This window comes from Alligator sinensis, unplaced genomic scaffold (genome assembly GCF_000455745.1).
Source record: "Alligator sinensis unplaced genomic scaffold, ASM45574v1 scaffold924_1, whole genome shotgun sequence".
NCBI classification, from domain to species: Eukaryota; Metazoa; Chordata; order Crocodylia; family Alligatoridae; genus Alligator; species Alligator sinensis.
The window spans coordinates 583,294-608,029 of record NW_005842370.1 but is presented as its reverse complement, the minus strand read 5'-3'; the positions used below and the strand labels follow the sequence as shown (position 1 = coordinate 608,029).

The 24,736-nt window shown below is 40.3% G+C and overlaps 1 protein-coding gene across 2 annotated transcripts in view; it reads right to left on the bottom strand.

Annotated features, from left to right (window-relative positions):
* The window catches only part of CBLB (Cbl proto-oncogene B), a 187,650-nt gene extending 162,920 nt beyond the window's left edge, over window positions 1–24,730 (bottom strand). For both annotated transcript variants that reach the window (XM_006029288.2, XM_025210744.1), the window contains exons 1-3: window positions 24,710–24,730; window positions 23,537–23,716; window positions 13,290–13,540 (exon numbers count right to left, since the gene is read on the bottom strand). In XM_006029288.2, the coding sequence (XP_006029350.1) occupies window positions 13,290–13,540; window positions 23,537–23,704 (419 nt within the window). In that variant the 5' untranslated portion in view covers window positions 23,705–23,716; window positions 24,710–24,730. The remainder of the gene's footprint in view (window positions 1–13,289; window positions 13,541–23,536; window positions 23,717–24,709) is intronic.
* Window positions 24,731–24,736: the final 6 nt, after the last annotated feature.

Below are 24,736 nucleotides of genomic sequence, written 5' to 3'. Positions count from 1 at the left end.
GGGGTCATAGTTTCCAGATCACAGCACCCTTCCTCTCAAAAGGAGTACTTCCAGGGCAAGGAGAGGGACTTCCAATGGCAAAGGTCAGGGGCTAGGAGGTTGGACTTCCAGTCCCAATATGACAACCAGGGGCAGGGCAACTATCAAGGGGCAGGGCTACCCATGCAGCCCTTGACAGCTTCCCAAAACTTTGTAAGTGGCCCTCTGCCCAAAATAATTGCCCACCCCTGATCTAATGGATAGTTTAGAATACAGTATGAATGGTCCTTACTTAAAAGATCGATCTGCTGCAAGAGAATACAGAAGTGTCCATTAAAATCTTAACTGATCTCAAAACTATACTGTTACATTTAGTTGAGTTGGGAAAAACTAAAGTTGTGCCACTTAGTTATAATCTCCCTTCAGTACCTGAATGCTTTGCACATTCCCCTAAAGGTTTGCATTTAAGACATTTGCAACATTTACCATTTTTCATTTGGTGTGTAACTGCATGCCAGAAAGAAGAGATACAACAGGACTTCCTTTCTTCTCATTAGATTAGAGAACATGCAATTATTATGCCCAAGTATTACTAAAAAAAGAATGCTTGTTTTAATATGTTCACCGATTGTAGAATGAGCCCTCTTTTGTAACAATGTGTACTGAAAAGAAATGAGGCAGAAAACAGATTATGGCAAAATCTTCCAGATGAATACAGGATCACTATCATCCTCTGTGCACATCTAAACAAGACATTTATTGCACAGTTGGCTAATTAGCTATGCAGTAAAACATCTCTGCGCCTACATATGCACCCCTATTAGGCTGGAGTAAACTAATTTACTGCACAGCAGGCTAGAACTTGTATTTACAAGTAAGAAACACTCAGCAGCAGCACACAAGTAGATGCTGCCCAGATGGCTGAGGCACGAGGGTACTTCAGTGCAGGGGCTGCCTGCCAGCTAACTCCACATTGAAGCTCCTTGATGCCCCAGCCAGCCCCTCCACAGCACATGGAGGCAGTGGGGGAAGACCCAGGATGGCCAGCTGAGTCCCCTGGCCTCCTTTCACCTGGGGCTGCTCCAACCAGTTTCCACATGCTGCGCCTGAATAAACTGCAGAGCTTATTGCTCTGGAGTTCATTAACTCTAGCAATCAGTTCCGCAGTTTATTCAGGCACAGCACATGGAGCCTGGCTGGAGCAGCCTCAGGTGGCAGGGGATGGAACATCAGCCTGGGGCTGCTCCTGCCACCTCAATGTGCTGTGAAGGGGCTGGCTGGGGCACAAGGGAGCTTCAATGCAGGGCTAGCCAGCAGACAGCCCCCATACTGAAATACCCTCATGCCCCAGCCAGCTGGGCAGCATCTACAAGTACTATCCCGCTATGAAGCAAATTAGTATACTACAGCCTAATAGGGGTGCGTGTATAGACGCAGGGATGTTTACTGTGCAGCAAATTAGTCAACTGTGCAGTAAGCATCTCACATGGGTGTTGTAATTGCACGTGTAGATGTGTCCTCTTGCATGTAATCTGATCAAATTATAGCTAAAATGCACAATGTTTTATCATATGCCAGAGACGCATACAACAAGATCTCAATAATAAGTCCTTTGGCTTCGCTTTGGTTATAATGGGAAAAGATACCAAAATGTATTATTCATGTACAATTACAAAAGTGAAATGCTGATGAGAGTTAACTGGCTGCCTGCTTGGGAATCATCCTCTGTAAATAAAAAATAAATAAATAAATAAATAAATAAATGATAGGTTGTTGTCTGCACTACAGAGTTTTGTTCTGGTCTTTTTTTTTCCAAGGGAGATATTTCAAGTTCTATTTGCTCTATTTTCTTTTAAATACCAAACTAGGAAAGCACCTGCATTTGCTGACACAAAGTACATTTAAAAAGTGTCTGAAATTCTTCAACATGAAGAACATAAAGAATGAAAAACCAAAGAAAGAAAAAGAGTCCTAACATATTAATTGCCTTTTTTCCTTTTTGCAATTAATGCTTTCTAAAATAAAAGAATGAAGCAGTTTTATGCATTAATAATGATTGTATCTTAATATCCAATTACAACATAAGAAAAAAAAAACTCTATAAACCAAAGAGTAGTTTTGAAGTTCACAGCAGTATTAATAATGCCTATATATTCTCAGGCTGTCACTATGATAAACAAAAGGATAAACAAAGGAGCTGCACCATGAAATATACTGTGCATTCAACTTAACACAAAAAAAAAAGGTTAACTTCAGTCATACTGAAAAATCTGCCAGTTTAAAAAAAACAAACAAAACATGAAGATTAAAAGATACAATAGGTTGGAACAAAATATTCTTCGTGCTATTAGAAAACATTTAGACAAATACTCTACGATTCCCTTTAAAACTTGCTTGCATGTTACAGTCTGGAACTGTCAATCTCTGGTAACTCTTTTCTCCTCCTTTTGTAAAGGAAAAAAAACAGACAGTGCTTCATTCCTTCTCCAGTATTTCCCAATATCTACAAATTCCTGCAACCTATTTCTATTCAGTTAAATCTCTAGCAAACATGTACATCTAGCCTGATTTCAGATAAAGCATTTCTAGGTAACAGAATCATCAGTACTCTGTGTTTTTATAAACAGGCTTTAATTTACTTTTGTTACAGAGTGCCAAAAGAGCTTTTATGAACTAAATTGCAAATGTGCCGCTTGAAAGTGATTATTCACCCACTTCCTTTGTATTCCTTTAAGGAGCAAAGAACAGACTTTCATTCTTCGCTGCTTTTTGCTTTTAATTAAAAACAAAACATTGCCGAGTGGGGGGAGAACAAAAACATGTTTTAATAATGCTTCCTGTTGTACTGCAGGAAGATAAGCTATCTTCATCAGAACTAGCATAAAAAAAAAAATTATAAAACGATATAGTTCACCATCTTCGGCAGGGGTGGGCAATTATTGCGGCTTAATGAGTTTTGGTAAGCTGTTGAGGGCTGCAAAAGTAGCCCTGCCCCTTGGTGGGTCACCATCTTGGGACAAGAAGTCTGTCCCCCAACTCCTGAGCTTTGCCACTGGAAGTCCCACCCCTTGCCCACAGAAGTACTCTTTTTTGAGAGTGGAGGGTTGCCATCTGAACCAAAAATAAATAAATAAACATTTTAAAAAATCGTATACTAAGAGTCAAATATCTACTACAATGCATTTTAATTTATTACAAAAATATTTTGCTATGATTTGTGTTTGCGTAGTTTATATAGAGGTGACTGCATAATATGTCAAAATTAATAAATCAAAAAGTATTTTGTGGGTGTGTGTGTGTGGGGCTGTGTGGACTCCCCCATACACACCTCCTCCCCATGGCATGCAGCTCCAGAGACAGCAGCAGCAGGTGGGGTGCCTCAGGGTGCTCATGGCCCACACAGGCCCGACGCCTGGCTCTGGCCAGAGCTGCACATAGCGACAAGGAGCACAGCCAGACGAGCCCATCTCACACGTGCAGCTCCCAGCACTCTTACCACCAGAGGTAAGCCTCATGTGATGGAGCCAGCTGCCACCACAGAAGGGGCAGGGGGGGGGGGATTCCCTGCCACTTTTGGCAGTGTCCCAGCAGCCACACATGGTAGGGAAGGCAGCTGGTTCAATTGTACGGGGCTTCCCACAGTGGCACGTAAGTACTGGAGGCTGCACATGTGTCACGGGGAGCCCTGCATGATAGTCAGGCTGGCTGGCGGTGCTCCTTATTGCCACATGCAGCTCTGGCCAGAGCTGCACACCGCTGGGCAGCAGTGCCATGAGCGCCCCCACCTGCTGCTGCCACCAGTGGGGGCTGTGTGCCATGGGGAGAGTCCCCATACCCTCCCAGACTTCCTCTTCCCCACACCCTGTCCAGCCAAGATCCATGCTCCCACCACCCCCCCTGGGCACGAGCTCCACACTCCCACCAGCCCCAGCTCAACACTCCCTGCCCAACTCCTCCTCCTGCCCCCGCCACAGCTCTCCCCACTTCCCTACCTGCTGCCTGGAGCAAGCGCTGCAGCAAGGAGACAAGGAAGAGCAGCTGCAGGTTGGGGAAGCCAAGCAGGTCCCCCAGCACCTGCAGCCGTGGTAGCAGCAGCCCTGCCCAGAAGTTGTGCATGCTGGCTGGACCAGGCCCTCCCACGCACCAGAAACGAAGCATGCGGGCTGGGTGGGATACAATCAATTGGTGGGCACTTGCAGGCTGGATGGAATTGTCTGGCAGGCTGGATCTGGCCTGTGGCCCATATTTTGCCTGCCCCTGGTCTATGGTGCAAGATCTCCGGGGTGAAAAAGTGAGGAGCAGCCTTTTCACAAAAAACATCTGCGAAATCAACAGTGAGCAAGAGTAGTTCTATTAGGAAGGACACAGGAGACCCAAATCGTCTCTCCTCTATCTGGTAAACTTAGAAACTAGCCTAGTCTATACTGCTAAGATAGTACGCACTAGACTAGACCACGGCTTGGTCCGAGTATCAAAGCTGTTCCCACATCCAACAGCATAACAGCATTTGAATGAGCCACTGAGGCCACGGAGACACGGAAGTAGTTTGGTCCTGAACAGGAACAGGTATGGAGGTACTCTCTCCTAATTCAGATTTGAAATATACTCAACCACTGTAACAAAGAATCCTACCCTCAGAAAACAATCTTCCTCCCTGCTAAAACTATACAGCTTGGAAGAGGCATCATAGCCATCCATCTTCCAGAGTCCCAGCAGTAGAGCTGTTACTAGCTTTACCAGTAAAGATTAACATATAGCAAATGGAAAGTCTGGAGGCTTGATACTCACCTGCTCCATATTTTGTGAGAATATTTACACTGGGGCAGAGTGGGTGGAAAAAGCTCCTATTCCGATTTCGCAGCATTTGTACACCCACTCTGCACAAGTAAAAATGATTATACAAAGTGCTATTAGTAAAGAATCAGGCCCTTGATCTCCCCACTACAACCAACTGAACAGCACTCAAATATTATCATCAATTTAATGTTCTTCATGAATAAACACCCTTAAGATAGAGCTTGCAAAAATGCCGAAAACACTGCCTCTACTGATATCATCAAATACTCAGACTATTATGCACATATATCATCTGCCTTCTGCCCAACAAATCTAGAGCTTAGGGCAATAACAATATTGAGAAACTATTACTTTCAATTCTAAAAGATCTTCTACAATTTCAGTCCTCATTATTCTTCTCTACTTGGAATAAAACAGGCACTTTTTTGTTCTCATTTGTGTCATATATTTTTTGAAAAAGTTAATTCTTTTTTCATTGAGAAACAGAAACCACTTTCCGAGACCCAGGGTAGCTTACCCTATTTGCATCTGTGTTAAATACAAACTGTCATAACACTGACTGACTACTTGTGGCCTCCATGTGCTCTCACCTGCCCCCCTGAACAAGAGGCCCTTTGTCTGAATTGTGTATGTTTAGTGAAATAAGTCTTTCTTGTTTAATTTAGATTATTGCTCTCTGTATAGCATGTTTGTGCTTCCACAAAATTGTACTGAAGTTCAGTTACTTGCCCAATTAAGTAGTAAGTCAAGAGTCCTTAGCAGAAGTTAATATACTGGTGTGATTTGGATCCAAGGAATTTTATGCCCCATCCCAAACACTGTGTATACTGCCGTGTGTGTTAAGCAATGTTTGGAATGGGGCATAAAATTCCTCAGATCCCAATCAGGCAACTCCCAGGGCCAAACCAGAATCTGGCATACGGCAACCTCAGGTCCCAGCTGGAGACCCAGGCCATCCCAAGTGCAATTCTAGGGATCAGGCAAGGCAGAGGCTCTGTCCTGGACTCTGAGGCTGCCCCCATGTCCAATGCTTAACTGGGCACAAGCATCAGGCATGGGGCAGCCCCATGTCTGGCATACGCTACCCATTCAGTTTAAGCAGAGATGCTAACCAGCCACAAATATGTTCCATATGTTGACCACATCATAAACATAGTATCTGCCCAGGACCCTTAAAATGCTTGTGTGTCAAGTCAAATTCAGAGAGGGGAAAAGAAACCTTGCTGCAGTGGAAAAGCTTTCAGAAACTACTTCTCATCCTGACTTCCTGATACATCCCTTCCTTCCCATCCCTCTTTCCTCCAAAGTGGCACTTTTCCTTAGCATGTTTTCCCTAGGTAACAGCCTAAATAATCACAGCCTAATTAACCTATTTTAAAAGTGGTAAGAAAAAAAAAGAGCAGGATTTTTTTTATACTGAATTTTTTTTTTTAAAGTTAGTCAACACCCAAAAGCCTCTTTATCTTTAAAAAGAAAGTACAAAAAAATCAATCAAGCTATCAAGCAAATCCATGCGACTAAATAGATTCCAATGAAAGGTACTCAGTCCTCTTACTGAAGTGTACTTCCTTATAGGACTACTCTGAATACACCTTCATTTTGTTTCTTAAATATATATTTTTAAACACAGCTTCAACATAGGAGTTGCCAAATACCATAAAACCACATTGTTTCTGCTTTTATGTAGCTCTGGACAGACCATGCTGTTCAGATGAAAATTGACTAAAAAAAGACAAAAAGATGCAGAACGCCTGGAAAACTAGATAAATCAGGGGACTAGTAAAAGGAGATGGGAGGTTTTCACCTCAAGGTCACAAATCCCAATGCAACCCAGGTTGTAGGAGGCCAAATGCCATTACCATTCAACAGCTGCTCAGCCATCTATGTGAAACAAATGGGCAACGAGAAGCTATTTCTCCAAGGACAACCATGAGTGTCCCAAATTAGAATACATGCATTCAAGATGAGCGCTAATCTGTCAAATAATAAAAACCCATCAGCCAATGCAAATAAATAACTAATGTAACAACAGTTAATACAAACAAAACTGCCTACTTAAGGTAGGCTTTCCCAGCCTCCTCAATTAACAAACTGGCTCCAATCAAAGAAGGAAAGCAGCAGCTACTCTCCACTGAGAATGCTGTGTCACTGGTACCTTGATGCTGTCCAGGGACTGTTGATTCAAATATCCTAATGGATCACGGCTGTCAGTCAGCTTCCACGAAAAAAAAGAGAAATTCTTTAATCAAGGTCCTCAATAATCTTCAGCTTTATACAGCAAATAGTATCCCAAGAGGCATTCAACAACAAGAAAGGAAGTGTATGTATGAGGTACATGTATAATATGCACCCTAAAAGGCATCCATAAGTAGGAAGCTGCATTCTGTGCTAACTCAAGTGCCCTTGTGGATTGCCAATCTGGAAGCATTTAATTCCAGCCAAATTGCAAAAAAAAAAAAAATACAATAAAATAAAAATAATGGTCCTGAAGACTTAACAATTCTTAATATGCAGAACTGGGAGGAATGTTTTAATCTCCATCTACTTAAAAAGGCAACAAAATACTGCTCTCCCTACTCACTCCTTCATTGCAGCTACCTCTGCTAGCAATTCCTGCTACATCCCTCTACCATTGTCACCATTGGGGTATATTTTTTCACTTTGCCCATTGCACTCTTCCTTCTCATGCCATCCCCCTAAACCACCCCCCCTTCTCTTCCTGTACCACTTTTGTAAAACAGAAAACTTAAACTGTAACCCAGCCAACATTATCTCAAGGATTCATAAAATTAAGTGTATATAAAATTTCATTCTACAGTCCCTGTGCCCCCCACCCCCAGCCCACCCACTCTTCATTTAGTATTTGTCCTCTCAGTCTGAGCTTTCAGGACAGGGACCTAGTGAAGGGGCATTTGGAGGGGCTGGACAACGATGAGGCCCCAGTGATCTTCATCCATGGGTGCTGAAGGAATTGGCCAGTGTCATAGTTGAACTACTGGTGCGGTTGTTTGAGCACTCATGGTGCTCAGGATGGGTCCCAAAGGCCTGAAAAAGAGCCATTGTGTTCCCCATCTTCAAGAAGGGGAGAAAGGATGATCTGGGTAACTATAGGCCGGTTAGCCTCGCCTCTAAACTTGGGGAAAACCTTTGAAAAAGTTATTAAGGATCACATCTGTGGGAGTCCACCAGGAAAAATAATGCTGAAGGGCAACCAGCATGGCTTCATAGTGGGTAGATCCTGCCTGACTAATCTTGTTTCTTTTTACGACCAGGTCACAAATTGCTTAGATGCAGGAGTTGAGGTAGATGTCATCTACTTAGATTTTAAAAAGGCCTTTGATACAGTGTCACATCCCATTCTTACAAATAAATTAAACGGTTGTGACGTACATTACTACACGGTCAGGTGGGTGGAAAATTGGCTTATGGGATGCACCCAGCAGATGGCAGTAGATGGGTCATTTGCGACCTGGAAAATGTGGGCAGTGGAGTCCCCCAAGGTTCAGTCCTTGGATCAGTGCTGTTCAATATCTTCATCAGTGACTTGAATGAAGGTGTGGAAAGCACTTTGTCCAAATTTGCAGATGACACCAAATTATGGGGCAAAGTAAACATACTGGAGGGAAGGGAGCAGATTTAGACAGATAGACAAGTGGGCAGATCGGAATAGGATGCAGTTTAACAAAGATAAAGTGCAAAGTGCTGCATCTAGGGAGAAAGAACCACTAACACACCTGCAAACTCGGAGGGGACTTTCTAAGCAGCACAGCAGAAGAAAGGGATCTCGGAGTCATAGTCAACTCCAAGATGAATATGAGTTGACAGTGTGACAAAGTGATAAGTAAAGCCAACCACACTATTTCATGCATTAGAAGGTGCATCACGAACAGGTCTAAGAAGGTGATACTTCCCCTATATGTGGCATTGGTAAGACCACAGTTGGGGTATTCAGTCCAGTTTTGGGCACTGCACTTCAAGAAGGATGTGGAGAACTTTGAAAGGGGTCCAGAGGAGGGCCACTCATATGGTTAAGGGCCTGCAGGTAAGATCCTACAAGGAGAGATTGAGGCACCCGAATCTCTTCAGTTTCCACAAAAGGTGGCTGAGAGGGGATCTTGTGGCCATCTACAAATCTATCCGGGTTGGGGTGGGAGGGCAGCAAGGAACAGGAGACACTGTTTACCAGGGTGCCCCTTGGGGTTACTAGGAACAATGGCATTAAAATTGACGGAGAATAGATTTAGATTAGACATTAGGAAAAATTTATTTACGGTAAGGGTTGCCAAAATCTGGAATGGGCTTCCAAGGGAGGTGGTGCTCTCCCCTACCTTGGAGGTCTTTAAAGAGGAGACTAGACAAGCACCTAGCTAGGTTCATCGGACCCCAGCACTCCCCCCTGCCCTGGGCAGGGGGTCAGATTTGATCTATTAAGGTTCTTTTCAATCCAAAAAAGTCTATGAAATCTATGAGGGGCTAGATTTCCAACCTGTGATCTCTGGAAGCTAGCATTTTTTAAATAAATTTTTCCTTGTTATGAAGGTGTCCTACATGCCTTGAGCATTTATTTACCTATAAAGTCTTAGTTCTGCCAAAAATGTACTAATCATAACAAAACAAAAATAGATTAAAAAGCAAATTTTTTTAGTCAGTTTTCCTTATGTAGTTTAAAGTAGATGTCATAGATTTCCAGGGTCGGAAGGGACCTGGCAGATCACTGGGTCCAACCCCTTGCTCCAGGCAGGAAAGAGCGCTGGGGTTAAGTAACCCCAGCCAGATGCCTATCCAATCTCTTCTTGAACACTTCCAAGGTAGTGGAAAGCACCACCTCCCCTGGAAGCCCATTCCATATTTTGGCAACCCTCACCATAAAGAATTTCTTCCTTATGTCCAATCTAAATCTATTCTCCTTCAGTTTGTGGCCATTATTTCTGATAACTCTGAGGGGTGCCCTGGTAAACAGAGTGCCCCCTACTCCCTTTTGACCCCCCCCGATGAGTTTGTAGGCAGCCTTCTCTTGCAGATGCTGAAGAGATTCAGGTCCCTCAGTCTGCCTTCATAGGGTCTTACATGAAGGCCCTCAACCATATGAGTAGCCCTCCTCTGGACCCTCTCAAGGTTATCTGCATCCCTCTTGAAGTGTGGCGCCCAAAAACAGATGCAGTACTCCATCTGCGGTCTCACCAGTGCCACATAGAGGGGAATTATCACTTCCCTAGACCTGCTCTTGATGCACCTGCTGATGCAATTAAGAGTGTGGTTAGCCTTGCTTATTGCCTCATCACGCTGGCAGCTCATGTTCATTTTTGGAGTCCTGGTTGACGCGAGATCTCTTGCCACTGCTGTGGTGCTCAGAATGGTACCTCCCAGTCTATAGGCGTGTTGGAAACTCTTTTCTCCCCAAGTGCAGCACCTTGCATTTATCTTTGTTAAGTAAAAAAACCAAAACATAGAATTTTGTGTATATATTTATCAAAGAGTATTTCCTTTTCAGGAAATTTCTCCATATAACAAACACTGCAGAAAAGAGACTGAAAACTGGAATGAAGTGACCAGGTCTAAGTTTAACTATTTTTTTTTGTTTGTGTTTTTTGTTGTTGTTAACCTGAGAAGACTTCAAGCTGACAGTATTTTTTTAAAAGGGCTGACTAGGAAAAAAAAAACTTTTGAAACGTTTAATCTTTTTCATTTATCATCTCATAAAACTAACAAAACAAATATTAGAGCTAATAAAAAAATATTTAGAAACAAACGTTAACAACAACAACAACAACATCTTCTCTACCTATCTGACAAAGCCTTAAATGTTTTAGGGTACATCAAATTGCTGTGGAGAATAAAAAAGATCTCTAAAGATAGGGATGGGTAACACACACATATGGTATATATTAATGCACCAAAATATTTTTTAATGTAGGTTCTCACTTATGTTATTTCAGTATTTTGGTACAGAGGATAAGTTGGAGTAGTTTTCCTTAGTCTAAAAGACATCCAACATATTTAAATTATCTAGCAGTTCATAATTAAGTCAGTGTGAAAAAAATATTGTTGAATTACTTAATGTTTAAGCCATAATTAAACTTTTTCCTGGTAAAAATGTCCTTATAGGCATATCATCATAGGGTTTGCTAGCATACAAAACATTGGACTATTTGGCCGTACTGGTATTGTGAAGGCAGTACAACTTCCTTAGGCAACGTTATCAGTACAGCTTATTCTAGTAACAAAAAGGGAATTGGCCATACCAAGACAGTTCAACTTTACAGATAAGCCTGTATTCTAGGTAATTACCAATTTACCAAATCTCAGCAGAGAAATCAGACCCTTGTAGAAACAACTGAAAAAAAAAATACAAAAACAGAGAGAAGACTCAGCCATACACAGCAGGGTAATTTCCACTGTAACGTACGTACACACATACAACCTCTACTTATTTAAGCACAAGTAACAGGATTATTACTGGGCATTTGGTTATTTACTGTAGTAGCATCCTCATCTTTCATTTCCAGTCCCATTAATTAAAGTAGAAAGGGGGGGGGGGGTGGAATCTCTAGAAATACTAATTCTGATATTGGCTACAGCAGCTATTGATAACCTGTCCATATATTGGTACTGAGCTTGTTTTTAATCTTTTCCTAGAGTACCCAGAAGATAAACTACAGTAAAATGTACAGCAGTCTCCTCCTAAGCCATCTGCTTTCCAGAACACATTTCTGTCCCACTGCTATTACCATTATCCAGAAGCTGAAGTAGAAGACTACTGGAGAGAGAAATCCCTCTGACATCTTTTCTAACACATACACTAACTGATAGGTTATTGGATACCCACCAAATATAGCAAGTTTTAGTTTTGACGAACTAACACTGAAACTGGTTTTAATTTACTGCACATACTGTAAGCAAAACCACAAGTAAATCTGGATTTTATACAATTCCCAATTCTATAGGGAAGTCCAAATAAAATCTGTTTACATAATGCTGTAACATGTGTCCAATTGCCCCTGCAATTAAAAAGTTCTTATTTCCTTCGCATAGTTATTTCTGCACACACCAAAGGAATGCTCAAAGAAACTATCATCATTACCCCAGTACAGGATAACTGTGTGTGTCTTCAGGTTGCAATGCATCTCCAGTGAAAATATCACTTCTAATGCATATGAACCCATATTAAAATAGAAAAAGTGCATTAAGCTAGAATTTTATTACAATTACAATATGTTAATAGACCAGTTTGTTCCTGTCAGTAAAATAGTCTGAAAAATTGTTCTTTAGATGTACATTGTCCTCAAAATGAAAAAAAAAAAAAAAAAAAAAATGGTGGAAAAGATACGTTTATTCTCCAAGTTTAACCACATTTGAGATAACGCACAGGCTAGGGACAAACGTTACACATAAACCAGTTTAAGTGATCAGAAACTGATTTAAACCCATAACAGAACAGACGTTCAATGCGTATAAACCAGTTTCAAAATGGTTGAAACCGGTTCGAGATAAACCTGGTTGAATGCAATATCAGACTTAACTGATTTGGCTCAAAGCAGTTTATGCAATGAGTCCCAGACCCCTGTGTGAGTGTCACAGTACATAAAAAGTTGTGGTCCTTGTTACCACTTCACCAGGCTCACAGGGAAAGCATTTCTGGCCTACAGTGACAGCAGTGTGACATACAAGAAAATGACCATTTTTGCTCTTCTACTGTGTAGTTTCAGCATAAATGAAACTGTACTGCAGCCGTGCTCCTGAACTCAGATACAGAAAGAGCAAAGAATTCAATTGTCCATTCGCTGCAATGGATCCACCTCTAAATATACAGTATCAAAATTCTATTTATTAAAAAAAACAAAAACACAACAACAACAAACCCCAAAACATCTAAATAACATTTTCAAGTAGTTCCACGATGGCACAGTCCCCCATAAAGACCAAGTCAATTTCAAATAAAACTGCAAAGCAAGCCGAGACCTGCCTACTACCACAAAAAGCACTCTGCCAGTTTCCAAACAACAAGCGTAAACTGGACATTAATCCCTGCTAATAGCACTGACTCCTAGCAAAGCAGGGTCAATTAGGTCCTTCAGAAGATTCCTCAGCATGAATCTAAATAACTGCTAGCTTACAGTGAGACTACATAATCTTGTAAAAAATGTAAGCATCATATAGTTTTGTTGTATTTCAAGACTTGTGAAAGCATATGTCAATATCCCTCACAGAGACAGCAATTTCTCATTTTAAGAAGTCAGCAATGGCAGTTAGCTAACTCTCCCTCTTTCTCAAGAGGGAAACTACATGCTGTAGACCTGAAATGAAAGTTACATGAAGCAAATACACTGTCTCTAGCAGGAAAAAAAAAAAAAATCTAGCGACTTAAAGATGGACTGGATTTAGGCTCAGAATATGTAAACCATAAATATTTTGCTTGTTAAATAATTAAAACATTAAAGCATCAGGAACACGGGTAAGCAATGTAAAAGGCAAGGCAAGAGAGTCAATCTTTGATATGCAAATGTTCCTCTTACCTGTCCTGTGACTGTTCCTCATACATCCGTTCTTTTCCTTCCTTAAAGAGTCTAATAGCCCGTTTTGATTTTTTCATGAGACTATCAATGTAAATTTTAAAATATTCATTCTCACTGAGTTGTGCAAGTTTCTGGTTGTCATCATACTTGCTCAGTATAAGTCGCAAATGTTGATAAGTATCTGGTAAAATGTCAAGTATGTAGGGTGGGCTGTTCTTCAGCTGAAGTTTAGGATTTTGGCACAGTCTTACCTAGAAGCAAAAACAAGCGTGTTTAAAGCAGAATTCTTCTATTACTCAACACTGAAAGAAAGAGAGAGAGACAAAAAGTTGATTTGGCATCTTGAAAGTAACAGATGCAAGCATACTTCTCAGGTCCAAGCACAAAAGGACTAAGTTTTGCTTAACTTATATCCCAGAGTGTTAAACAAAAATCATTATTATGCACAGATCTTGGAGAATTTAAACCTACTGGTATCTGTAAGAATCACAAAGTAGTCATAGACCCATTCTTCCACCTGTACACATGTTCCTATGATAACAGACAATGGTACTCTTCATATCTGTGCTAATATGAAAGATATCATAAGAGAGAAAACGAAATACATACAACTTCATGACTGTAGTACAAGCTGATATCTACAAGAATTATGAGCTGTAGAGAGTTTCTAAATAGTGTTTATTATATACACAAAATTCAATTTCTTTTTAACAGCAATAGTGCAACAGAAGGAATAAACTTCAAAATGAATAGTTTAAATATGTGTTTTGTACACATCTATTTGAACCAAATCTGCCATGCAAAATGTGTCTTATACCAAGCTTGCCAGCCTATTTTTCTACAGGGAAAGTATGCAATTATTTAAATTATTACCCTCACAAAAACTGAGTTGTGATCATTAGATTGCATAAATAAGCAGGCTTGGGACCGTCAATTCTGGGATATAAAACCACTTGCAAATCAAAGTACTTTAAGAAATTTTGTTAACGACACTCCCCTTCCCCCTCCCTCCCATATACACATATGCACTCTTCTCCCCTCCCCACAAATTTGCAGAAGTCTTATCTCCAAGTTAAAAACTAAACTAAAGCCCCATCTTAGATAGGAATATTGTGTTACTGAAGAGTCCATATAAAAGAGAGGTCCTGACCACACTGATCATTCAAGAATTTCATTGTCCATTTTGAAGTATAGAGATCTGCCCTGTCCATTTACCAACTTACAGAAATTATCTTTAGGCCACCTAAACCTTATGTTTTAGTTGAAGATGGTATTTTTCTTCTTTTTCTGTCTTAATGTTAATGCTTTTTGTTTTCAAGAGTTTTTACTGAATTAAACCAACTAAGTGATTCCTTCATACAGGTTCTATACATAAATTATTACAGTGACATGATTCAAAAGCTTGTCTAAGTTTATTCTACCCATGCAGTTGGTCCAATAAAATATATTATCCCAAACAAAGTGGTCCTGGACTCCAAGGCCAGGTACAGACATTACACTTCTACCAGTATAAGCAATTGGAAACTAGTCTATACCTGGTAACAGAAGTTCAGCACACAAAACCACTCTATACCTATAACAGAACAAAGGTTCAGCACACAGGTTGGTTTCAAAAAGGCAGAACCCGGTCCAAGATAATCCCCCTTCAAAGGGCAAATGTATGTTCTGGTTGTTACCAATCTAAACTATACCGCTTATAGAAAATCATGTACCACAGACTGATTCTGCTGCAGGCTTTCTGAATGCCTGTACCTAGCCCAAAAATATGTAGTCTAAGCATTAGACAAAACACAAATATAACAGTTGGGTACAGACAGGCCAAGAAGCAAAAGGGGACAGCATGAAGCTTAGAAATGTCAACACACCTAACAAGTGTCATGATTTTATTGGCATTATAGAGGCATTCTCCGTCCTTTTTTTATTGTGATCCCTCGTCTGGTTAAAGCCCATTTATAGTAACTAAATATCTATGAGACCCTCAATTCTAGACATAGGTGCAACAATATCAAATGGGGCTCCCACCCTTATTTAGGTTATTACTGCCTTACAGAAAAATGTTTTAAGGGAGGTATCAAAGGGAGATAATGTAGTAGCTTCCCAAAAGCTTGTATTAGCCAAGAGACAGCATGGTAAGAAGTGCTCACTTAAACATTTAATGAGGATGGCAGACTGACATCATGAGCCAAGTGGTGCAGGAGCTGATTTTTCAACAATGAATGAGGGAAGATACACAGGATAGGAATAAGTAGTTAAGTACCTTGAAAATAAATTGTTTAGGTTTAAAGTGATAAAAAGGAACGCAAAGAGAGGGATAACCTGGTCAAGATAACAGGCTAGGAAAACTATCTAGGCAGGCTTACTGTTTCACACAGAAGTGGGGCAAGGCTACATTTGTCAAGAGCACAGAAAAGATCATGCAGTAACTGAAACAAGCAACAACAAGAATCTGAATGAGAACTGTAGGTGTGTGGATGGATATGAAAGGATGTATGAAAGACTAAGATGCTATATATGCCTAAATCTCTCAAGAAAAAATTTGCAAAATTTAGACACAACCTGGATGAGAGGACCTCGTGTGAACAGGTCCAAAAAAATTAAGTTACAGTCCTCGGTGATAGGGAGGAGGCAGTAACGTCCACCATGATTGAGAAAAGGTACAGCAAGGAGTCCTAATGGGGGAAGACAACCCAACAGGAAAAAGCTGTTTATTATGTCATGTTTAGTCTGTGCTAACAACTAGATAGCCATAAGACAGAAAAAGATTTTTATTTGGACAGAGGGGGAGACATCCGGTATAGAAAGACAGACTTGATAGTCATTCACTTAGAGATGAGAACTGAGCTAGTGTTTGCAGATGAGGTTACCAACAAAGTGTAGAAGAACAAGAGAAGATAAATGAGGACAGAGTCCACAGAAAGCTGAAGGGGGGATGAGGAGTCTCTTCCAAAGGTTCTCACGCTTCGATCAATAACATGGATTTTTTCCAACAGTACTTTCCTCTTCATTGACTCAACCTGCCATTTCATCTGAAATAAGAACCCTGAAGGCTGATTTGTGACATCCATGATAAAAAAAAAAGATTTAATACCACAAATCAAGGACGTTAAGCACAAGGAAAAGGGTTAATTTATCCAGAACACAGAAGATAGGAGGACAAATATAGGAAGTTACATATAAAAAAAAAAAAAAAAAATGTAAATACTGTTTTCCTTAACTATTCCATTTCCTCAGAAGGCATTACGAGAGTTCAGTGACCACCAAGTTCACAAAGTTATAAAGTCATATCACTAAGTGGAGAAAAAGTGGCTTCACATATATCAAGCAATGTGAAAATAACAAAGCTATTGCTACCTAGCTGTACAAGTTGCTCATTTTGGTTAACAATTTTCTTTGGCTGAATGAACATACAGCTGAACAAAGAACAGAGTGAACAACAAGATTTTGTTAGTTCTTCTTTTCAGATGTTTTAGAAAGTCTCGTATCATCCAATACAGTCATCTATAGCTAACAGCAGGATTTTGTGGTCTTCCTGGTTTACCAGGCTTCACTTTCTACAGACTATGTGAAGGCCAGTTAGAGAATATCACTAGAGATCTCAACTTTAAGCACCAGACCTTAACAAAACCCTGAGAAAAATATTTCTACTATAAAATTCAACTTCTATTAAACGTTAAGCAAACAAATGCTGAAGTTTAGTTCAAATGCTATGGTGCAAACTCATAGCTCTGAGGTTGTACAGGGGCTTTCTTCCCCTTGTTTTTTTTTTGTTTTTTTTTTAAATACAGTAATACAAAATTTCAGTACAAAGGAAACATGTTTGCAAAGGACTGGCTCTGTAAACCATATGGCTCCCAGAGCCAGGATGTCCTGACACTTACCACAGCGTTTCACATTAACAGTAAGCAGTGAGAAAGGACAACTGCTGACGCAAAAGGTTTACTTAAGTACCAAGCTCCGTAGTACATATTTTTCTGAAAAAAAGAAAAAAAATCTTTCCCTCCAAAACATGCTGCATTTTATAAAGCAAGCCTTTACTAGAGCAGAGTAGGATGAGAGTCATATCATGGTGTGATTTTTTTTTAAAACTAGGATTAAGCATCTATATATTTAGCAAGTATTTAGTCTTCAAAGGAAAACATTCATTCAGTAAGCAATAAATGTTTCCTTGATTGAGATAAGTTACATGTAGCTAAATCCCATTTATAACAGTTCAAAGCACTGATACCATGATCATGACTGACACCCACTTCCACTTGCGAAGAGCCAAGGCACTGCACCCCATTCTATCAAAGAGAGGTTGTGGCTCCAATGTTGTCTGCATCTGCAGCTTTCAGGCACTGTCAGGAATGTCTGTAGTTACAGACATTCAGGCATGGAGTTTTGTTCTAGGTTAAGTCCAATTAATGCCAAATACAACAACATACCTATTCAGCAACATTAGTCACTGACTGCTATTACACTGCTCCAGTTTCTTCATTAACTTCTTGAATTGAATACAAAGGCCAGGCTGCAACATCCTTTTTTGCAATGAGTACATTCCTATTCCACGAGTCTCAAAGAAGCAAACACGACTTCATTTAGATCAAGGCACTACCGGAACTGAACTGTTCTTCTATTCAGAGGTTTTCATGGAGGGACAGAGCTATCCAAAACAATGCCTTTCCCTCCATGGCTGCAGCCTCTTCTCTCAACTTCTTTCCAAGTCAGTCAACCACATGGGAGAATATTAGCACTGGAGACAAGCTTGGAATTCTCATTTGCCAGAGAATACTCCAAATCTTGTAATGTACAAACCTAAATGTAAAACCTGTTTCTTTGATATAGTTTTTCATTATTACATCTTCTAAAAAAAATAAGTCCCAAGCATTAAAAAGTCACTATCCCTCAACATTTTCTTCTATTGGCAAGAAGAGGAAAGAATCTTTTTTTTCCCCTGAAAATTTGCCTGAATCTTTTCTTTTGTCTTCCCCGCCCCTCCACCCATTACTTCAATGTTCAATTACTATGTTGATAAAGGCCATAAAAAGTAACTACCCAGATGGATACTACCTTGACAGTAGCAGCATAACTTAAAAAAAATACAACTTCAGTTATGAGACACTTAAAATACCTTCAAAGAGTGAATGGATTTTTATAGCAATTAGCCATTCAATTTCCTGCAGAAACTTCTGTGTGTGTTTTTTGTTCCATGATGAACTACTTAAAAAAAAAAAAAGTTTTAAAGGTCATAGGTTTAATGGGTTGATAAAACATCTTTAAATTAAGCTAAGTATCCAAGCACTGAGGCATCATGATGCTTCATTACAACAGTGCTATACAAAAATGCTAAGAAAAGTTATCGGATAATAATGGAATAAAAAAAAAAAAAAAAAAAAAAAAAAAATCAGATGACTATGCCTACTAAATTCTCTCTTTCAGCTCTAGTCAATGAGTTTAACAATTAGAGTAGCAAGTCATGCATGTTCCCAAAACTGCAATGTGGAAAGTTCTGCTCAGCCAGCACCTTGTCACGTGGTCCAGAAATGGCACCAAATAAAAAAAATCTGGCTCTACACAGAATAAGAGAGAGACTATGCATGAAGATGCTATAAGGAATTTTGAAGAATAAAAGGTGAGGATAGGAGGGAAGATGCAGGGGAGGGGAACTGCACTTTATAATCCATGATCAAAAATTACCCTGACCAAACTACATGACCTTGTAATGCATGGCATACTACAGATGGGCAAACTACCAAGAAAAACACTCTTAAAGGAGGGACTTCTATTTCCAGCATGGTAAGAGCTCACCATGTGTATGGTTTTCATTCAAAGGAAAAACTGGTATTTGTATCCTGTAGTCCACAGCTGCATTACTGCAATGAAATCTTGTTGTATATGGGGAGAAGATGCAAAAATCATACAAAAAACAAAGGGACACAAGTGCAGTGTGGAGGCCTTTGATGCAGATACAGAAGAAAGTTGTGGTTATGACTGATTTGACTGGGTCCTATGTGGCCCTGCGAAGTATAAGCTACTTAGAAGGTTACACACCTCAAATTATTTACAAAGAATAATGAATATGGACATTAGTTTTCAAGCTAACTGCACTCAGTAAAGATATGGGGATGCCAAATACAAAATGTACTTTGGCTTCCCCTAATTTAAACAATTTATTTACTCTATAACTCTTAGTAACATGCTTTCGCATAATCACAAAACCAGCAATGTAAACTTTGGGTACAGAGTTTCCTTGCTTCAAGATTTTATTATGTAACTAATTAAATTGTTTTGCTTGCTTTCCATAATACAGGGAAAATTTAACGTGGACCACAACATAGAAACAATGCAGTTCAAGCTGCTATATTTTTACTACGGTGCTTAACAATTTTCTTCCTGAGAACTGCAGAGTATCAAACAGCAACTTAAAGTTGTTGAAATGTTCCTACCTGGAAGCATGAACTCAATTATGTTTTAGGATGTGACAAACTTTCACTACCCTGACGCCCTTAGAAGTATTCCAAGCTGAACTACAAGAGGTGCTGAACTACTCTCAAGCCTACACATTAGACCAGTGGGGGCCAATATTTTTGTTAGACATGCCACCAATTACCCACAGACCCTTCCAAAGTGCCAGTCAGACCTCCTTATCCTTCCTGATCTACAGCTCTGCACTTCCTGCCTGATCAACTGCTCTGGTTTTGTTTCTTTCCTTGTGATCCCTGCCCTGTCTACCACCATGCCGCCTGCCTTCTCCTTAGTCCGCTGCATGCCACACACAGAGCCTACCCATACCAGTTGTGGCACCCGTGCCACAGGTTGGCCACCCCCCCAGCATTAGACATCTCCCTACTATGTGTAAGATAATTACTTTCTCCCAAAAAAGCAATGCCTTTCTGTTTTCCAGATTATTAATCTGTATTCGTAACATTTTGCTGCTATATCCTCAGGTTTTTCCTTAAAGGTGTTATGAGCCTTGATTGGAAGGTTCTTGTAAATTTAAAACAGTCTGAAGCTACAATTCTTACATGGATTCGAACTCTATTTCTGTATGTAATGTTTTTATCTCATGTTGGATCATGGTTAGAAAAATATTAAAGAACCAACTTTACTATCCCACCGTCCTGGAATATAGAACTGGAGTATTGCCCAAGGCTGGGCACATTATAAAGATATAGATCTCTCTATACCCATTATACCACCAATAGCCAAGTATCTGTATCTATGATTGTACCTGTACCTATTGATGGATAATTTGGCTACTGGTAGTATAATTAATGCTTATCCATTCAAAGCCAGCAGTGAATTTATATGGTCAACTCTTGCTAGGAATGGAATTATTCATGCAAAAATATGTAGAAGTTGTACCACTAAACTTAATTAAGTTTAGATTCAAATAGACCTGAAATCAAAAGAAGATTAGATTTACATGCACATTGCCCTATATGCACCAATTTGTTATAACCACATGACTCAGTGAAGCATATATTTAAACTGATTTTCTGTATCTTCTGAAAGTATAGTCTTTACCATGTGTGCTATTTATTAACAGCACTATTATCAAGAATGTCATACCAACACTTGGCCCCATTAATCTTAACAGTTTCTTTAACAACCAGACAAGAGGTTAATTGGGTTTTCCCCACCTCTTTTTAAGATGGTAATAAGAGACTTTGAGACAAGATGCTGTCTATTCTGCTACCACTCTATGCCCCTTCAAACAGCTAAAATATAAACCACCCACACCATATAATCATAAAGACTCAACACTAGCAGGCCCATAACTACAATTCCAAGCTATGGACTTTGATCATGTCTGCACATATGGAACTGCACTGCATAGAAGTCTTTACACACACCACAATATATCCTTAAAAAAGCTCTAATCCTCAATTACAGTTAATTTGTGTAACTTTTAATAAAAATAAAGTTGTTTTACTCACTCCCATAATGCTTGCCTACAGAGTTAAGTTTTACCACTCAAGTTACTTCATATATGAAATCTCAACCGTGAGAAAGGGTGAAGTGATCTGAACAAAAAGGAAAAGAAGTCTGAAATTACTGAGCTCTCATCCCAGTTTTGACAATGGATTATTTCTTTGTCTTTGGTCAAGATAATCTCTACCTTGTTTCTCTTCCTTCCCCACATCTGTGAAGTGGAAATAAACCTTAGCTAACTCACTAGATGGCTATAGTGATTACACTTAAAGAAGAACACTATAAATGCAAAATATTGGTAGTTTAGGCCTCAAAACTGGATTCTTATCACTGGGCAAGACCTCTAAGACTGGAGAGCTCCACTAATTTCACCAAGACCACATAGACACAAGAGGGGCTGCTCACGTGCATTAGACTGAGAGACAGTCCTGAAACAGGATTTAAAGCCACAATCATATCAGGCAGGGTTCTAACTATTTTTGGTTTTAATCCTGGTTTTTGATTTAGCTAGAGGAGAAACTGACCTTCCTTCGTGCACTGCTGAGTGAAGCTAAGAGACTTAACATTTGTTTGGCAACATATTCAATTTGTTCAAATGCACCCTTTTCACTATAAGTACCAAATGCTAAGCTCAAGCGGTAAGTTACAGCAGTCTGACACCATGACATCACCCTGTCTGGTATACTTTAATGTAATTTAGAAACAAAATTTAATTAACTGACAGCAGCTTAAAGAGGATACATTAAAGATCCAAACTGAGGACACTTATCCAGTGATACAAAAGAGAAAAACTGTAAAGGATCCAGCCGGTCTGATGAAACCTGCACAATAGGCCACATGCTGCTTGTTGTGACCCTCTACTGTAACAATGACAATGGTATCCTATAAAAGTTGAGTAATTCCTAATGCTACAGCTTTCTGAGTGGTTTGAAATGCCACTGAAGAGGAGAGGAAAAATTGAACACTATGCACCTTAAACATGGTGCAGGGATGCCGTATTTTCAAAATGAATGTCTGGGTCCTGAAGAACAGTACGCACCTCTAAACAGATTCTTCCTAGGTGTTTTCTATTTACAGTACTCTGAAGAGTAACAGGGATAACTTTATCAAAGTTTCTGGAGTAGCACCCATATACAACAGAGATAGGACCTACAAAAGGGGCTGTACTATTAAGTATAAATAATAATATTCCAACATCAGAATGGAAGAGCAGATAAAGATGCCAACTATTCCATGTGGCAGATGCATTAACAAATTTAATAAATACCTTGCTCTTATTTAACATGGATCTCTCTATATAAAATATTTGCCTTTTACAAGAAAAGTTAGTAGTAACTTGTCCAACTTGTCAGGGAGCAAAAGCATTCAAATTCAAGCCTTAGAGATCTAACCCTTCTGTTCCAAGACCAGATCCTAAAAGGAATTAAAGCCTCAACACCTAAACTGAAGCTGTCAACTGTCCCCCACATAAGGCCCTTACCTACCCAGCCACACTGCCTCCTGAAGCTACCCATAAAACAACCCGATAAACCCTGATTTCAGTAAAGCACCTTTTTTCCTATTTTGTAAATTATTTATAGCAAGTTATTGCTTCCCTAATGTAATATTTTATTAAAGATGTCCATCTGGCTCAGAAATCAGCATGTAGATGCTGCAAAGGAGGTCTAGAAAATTATGGTCCATCACAATAAATCTTCATCAGTAAAGCACATTTCCAGTTTCCAAGTAAATACTTGAAGACACTGCCAGTGTGGTTTAAAAAAAAAAATTCATTACACAAATGCACACCAAAATATTCAAAAATGAAGTATTTGTTACACATCTGTTTCCTCCAAGGATAATAAGCCATTTCTCCCCCTCCCCCCACACAGACATTGTTACAAACACAAACATATGTATATGACTGTCATGAGAATGCTTCACCCGATGATTAGCTTAGCTGAAATTTATGCTCAAAAGGTCTCATCTGCTGACTAACAATCTGATCCAGAGAGAAACATAAGGACCAAGAACAAGGAATATAAAAGGGCAAGAACTAAGTTAAGCAGTTTTCTCACACTTCTTTAAAGCCCGAGTCATTTGAAAGTACTTTTACCTATCAACGGCCTAAAGCAAATACATGTACTTTCCTCTATATAAAAAGAAAAAAGAAAACATAGCCAGAGGCCAACAAAATGGACAGTGGATTTAAACAGCCAGAAAGGAAATTCCCTCTCCATCAAGGGTGCACACAGCACTGCTTAGAAATCTGCCTAAAGATGCGCTTTCCCCATCCGTAGCTCTGCAAATGCCTCCCCTTTGCCCAACAGCAAGACGTGACACACAAAACTCACCACTTTGTCCATTAGCTTCCAAGTCTTCTCCACAGTCCTGCGGTCAGCAGCTGCTTGCTTTGGGGGCCCCACTGCATCCTGAATAGCATCAATGAAGCCCAGAATGCGCCCTTTGCGGGGGTTTCCTCCTCGGCCACCTGGGTTCCGGCCGTTCGTGGAATTGGCCATCTGGGGTCCAAGCTAACCCGGGAAAGGGAGAGAGAGGAGAGAGAGAGAAAGAGGAATGAAAGAAGAGAATCACAAGGGGGCCTGAAAATGCTTTGCTGCAAAACAAACAAGTAAGGAAACAGCCAGGTTTCATTTCCACTCCCCCACCCCCCAGGAAAGGCAAGAGGGCCTGTTGGGGAACTAGCTTAAATTTTCAGGATGAGCTTGAATAAACCCACCTGGGCTGAGTTTACACTGTCTGGAGTGCCCCTGGATGTGCGCTTGATACCAGCATAAACAAGCCGTGAGGAAATGCATACATGTGAATGGGCAGGCAGGGGCTTGACAACCTAATTCCCACACACACACACACACACACTAAACAGATGTACACAACAACCACCACATGCACTCCCTAACTAGATTTCCCTCCAGAGTCCCAGCCGACTGCAGGGGACTCCAGTACAAGCAGGGCCGAGGAGAAGAAAGGGACTTGCAGGTGGAGTGGGTGGGCGCAACCCCAAAGGGAGCCTGGCATGTGCCATGTTAAAAATAACGATGTCAGGCAGCCAGGCGACACACACAGCTGCAAAACAACAAAAAGTGACTACACACCCAGTGAGGAGAGAAGTGGTGTGTGTGCACATACATATTACATACTGTTTGTACGTGTATGTGTGTGCACATGTACATATACACACATACTTGGAGTCTGTGTGTGCGCGCATGTATGCATACGTACAAATGTCTGTATACACTTTATTATGTATGCTGTGTGTATACCTCAGTCTGTGTAATGTGTGTGTACACATATACACACATACATATATGCACATACATAATGCACACTACATACAGACTCAGAGGGGTGTGTGTGTGCATACACACACTGTATGCATGAACATACACTCACATACAATCCCCCCCCCCCCGGAGTCTGTGTGTACACACATACACACAGTACGACATACACACACGCATGTGTACACACACCCCCTTCCCCCCCAGCCCCACACCGCCCGGTACCTGCACGTCCGGGCCCCGTCCCCGTCC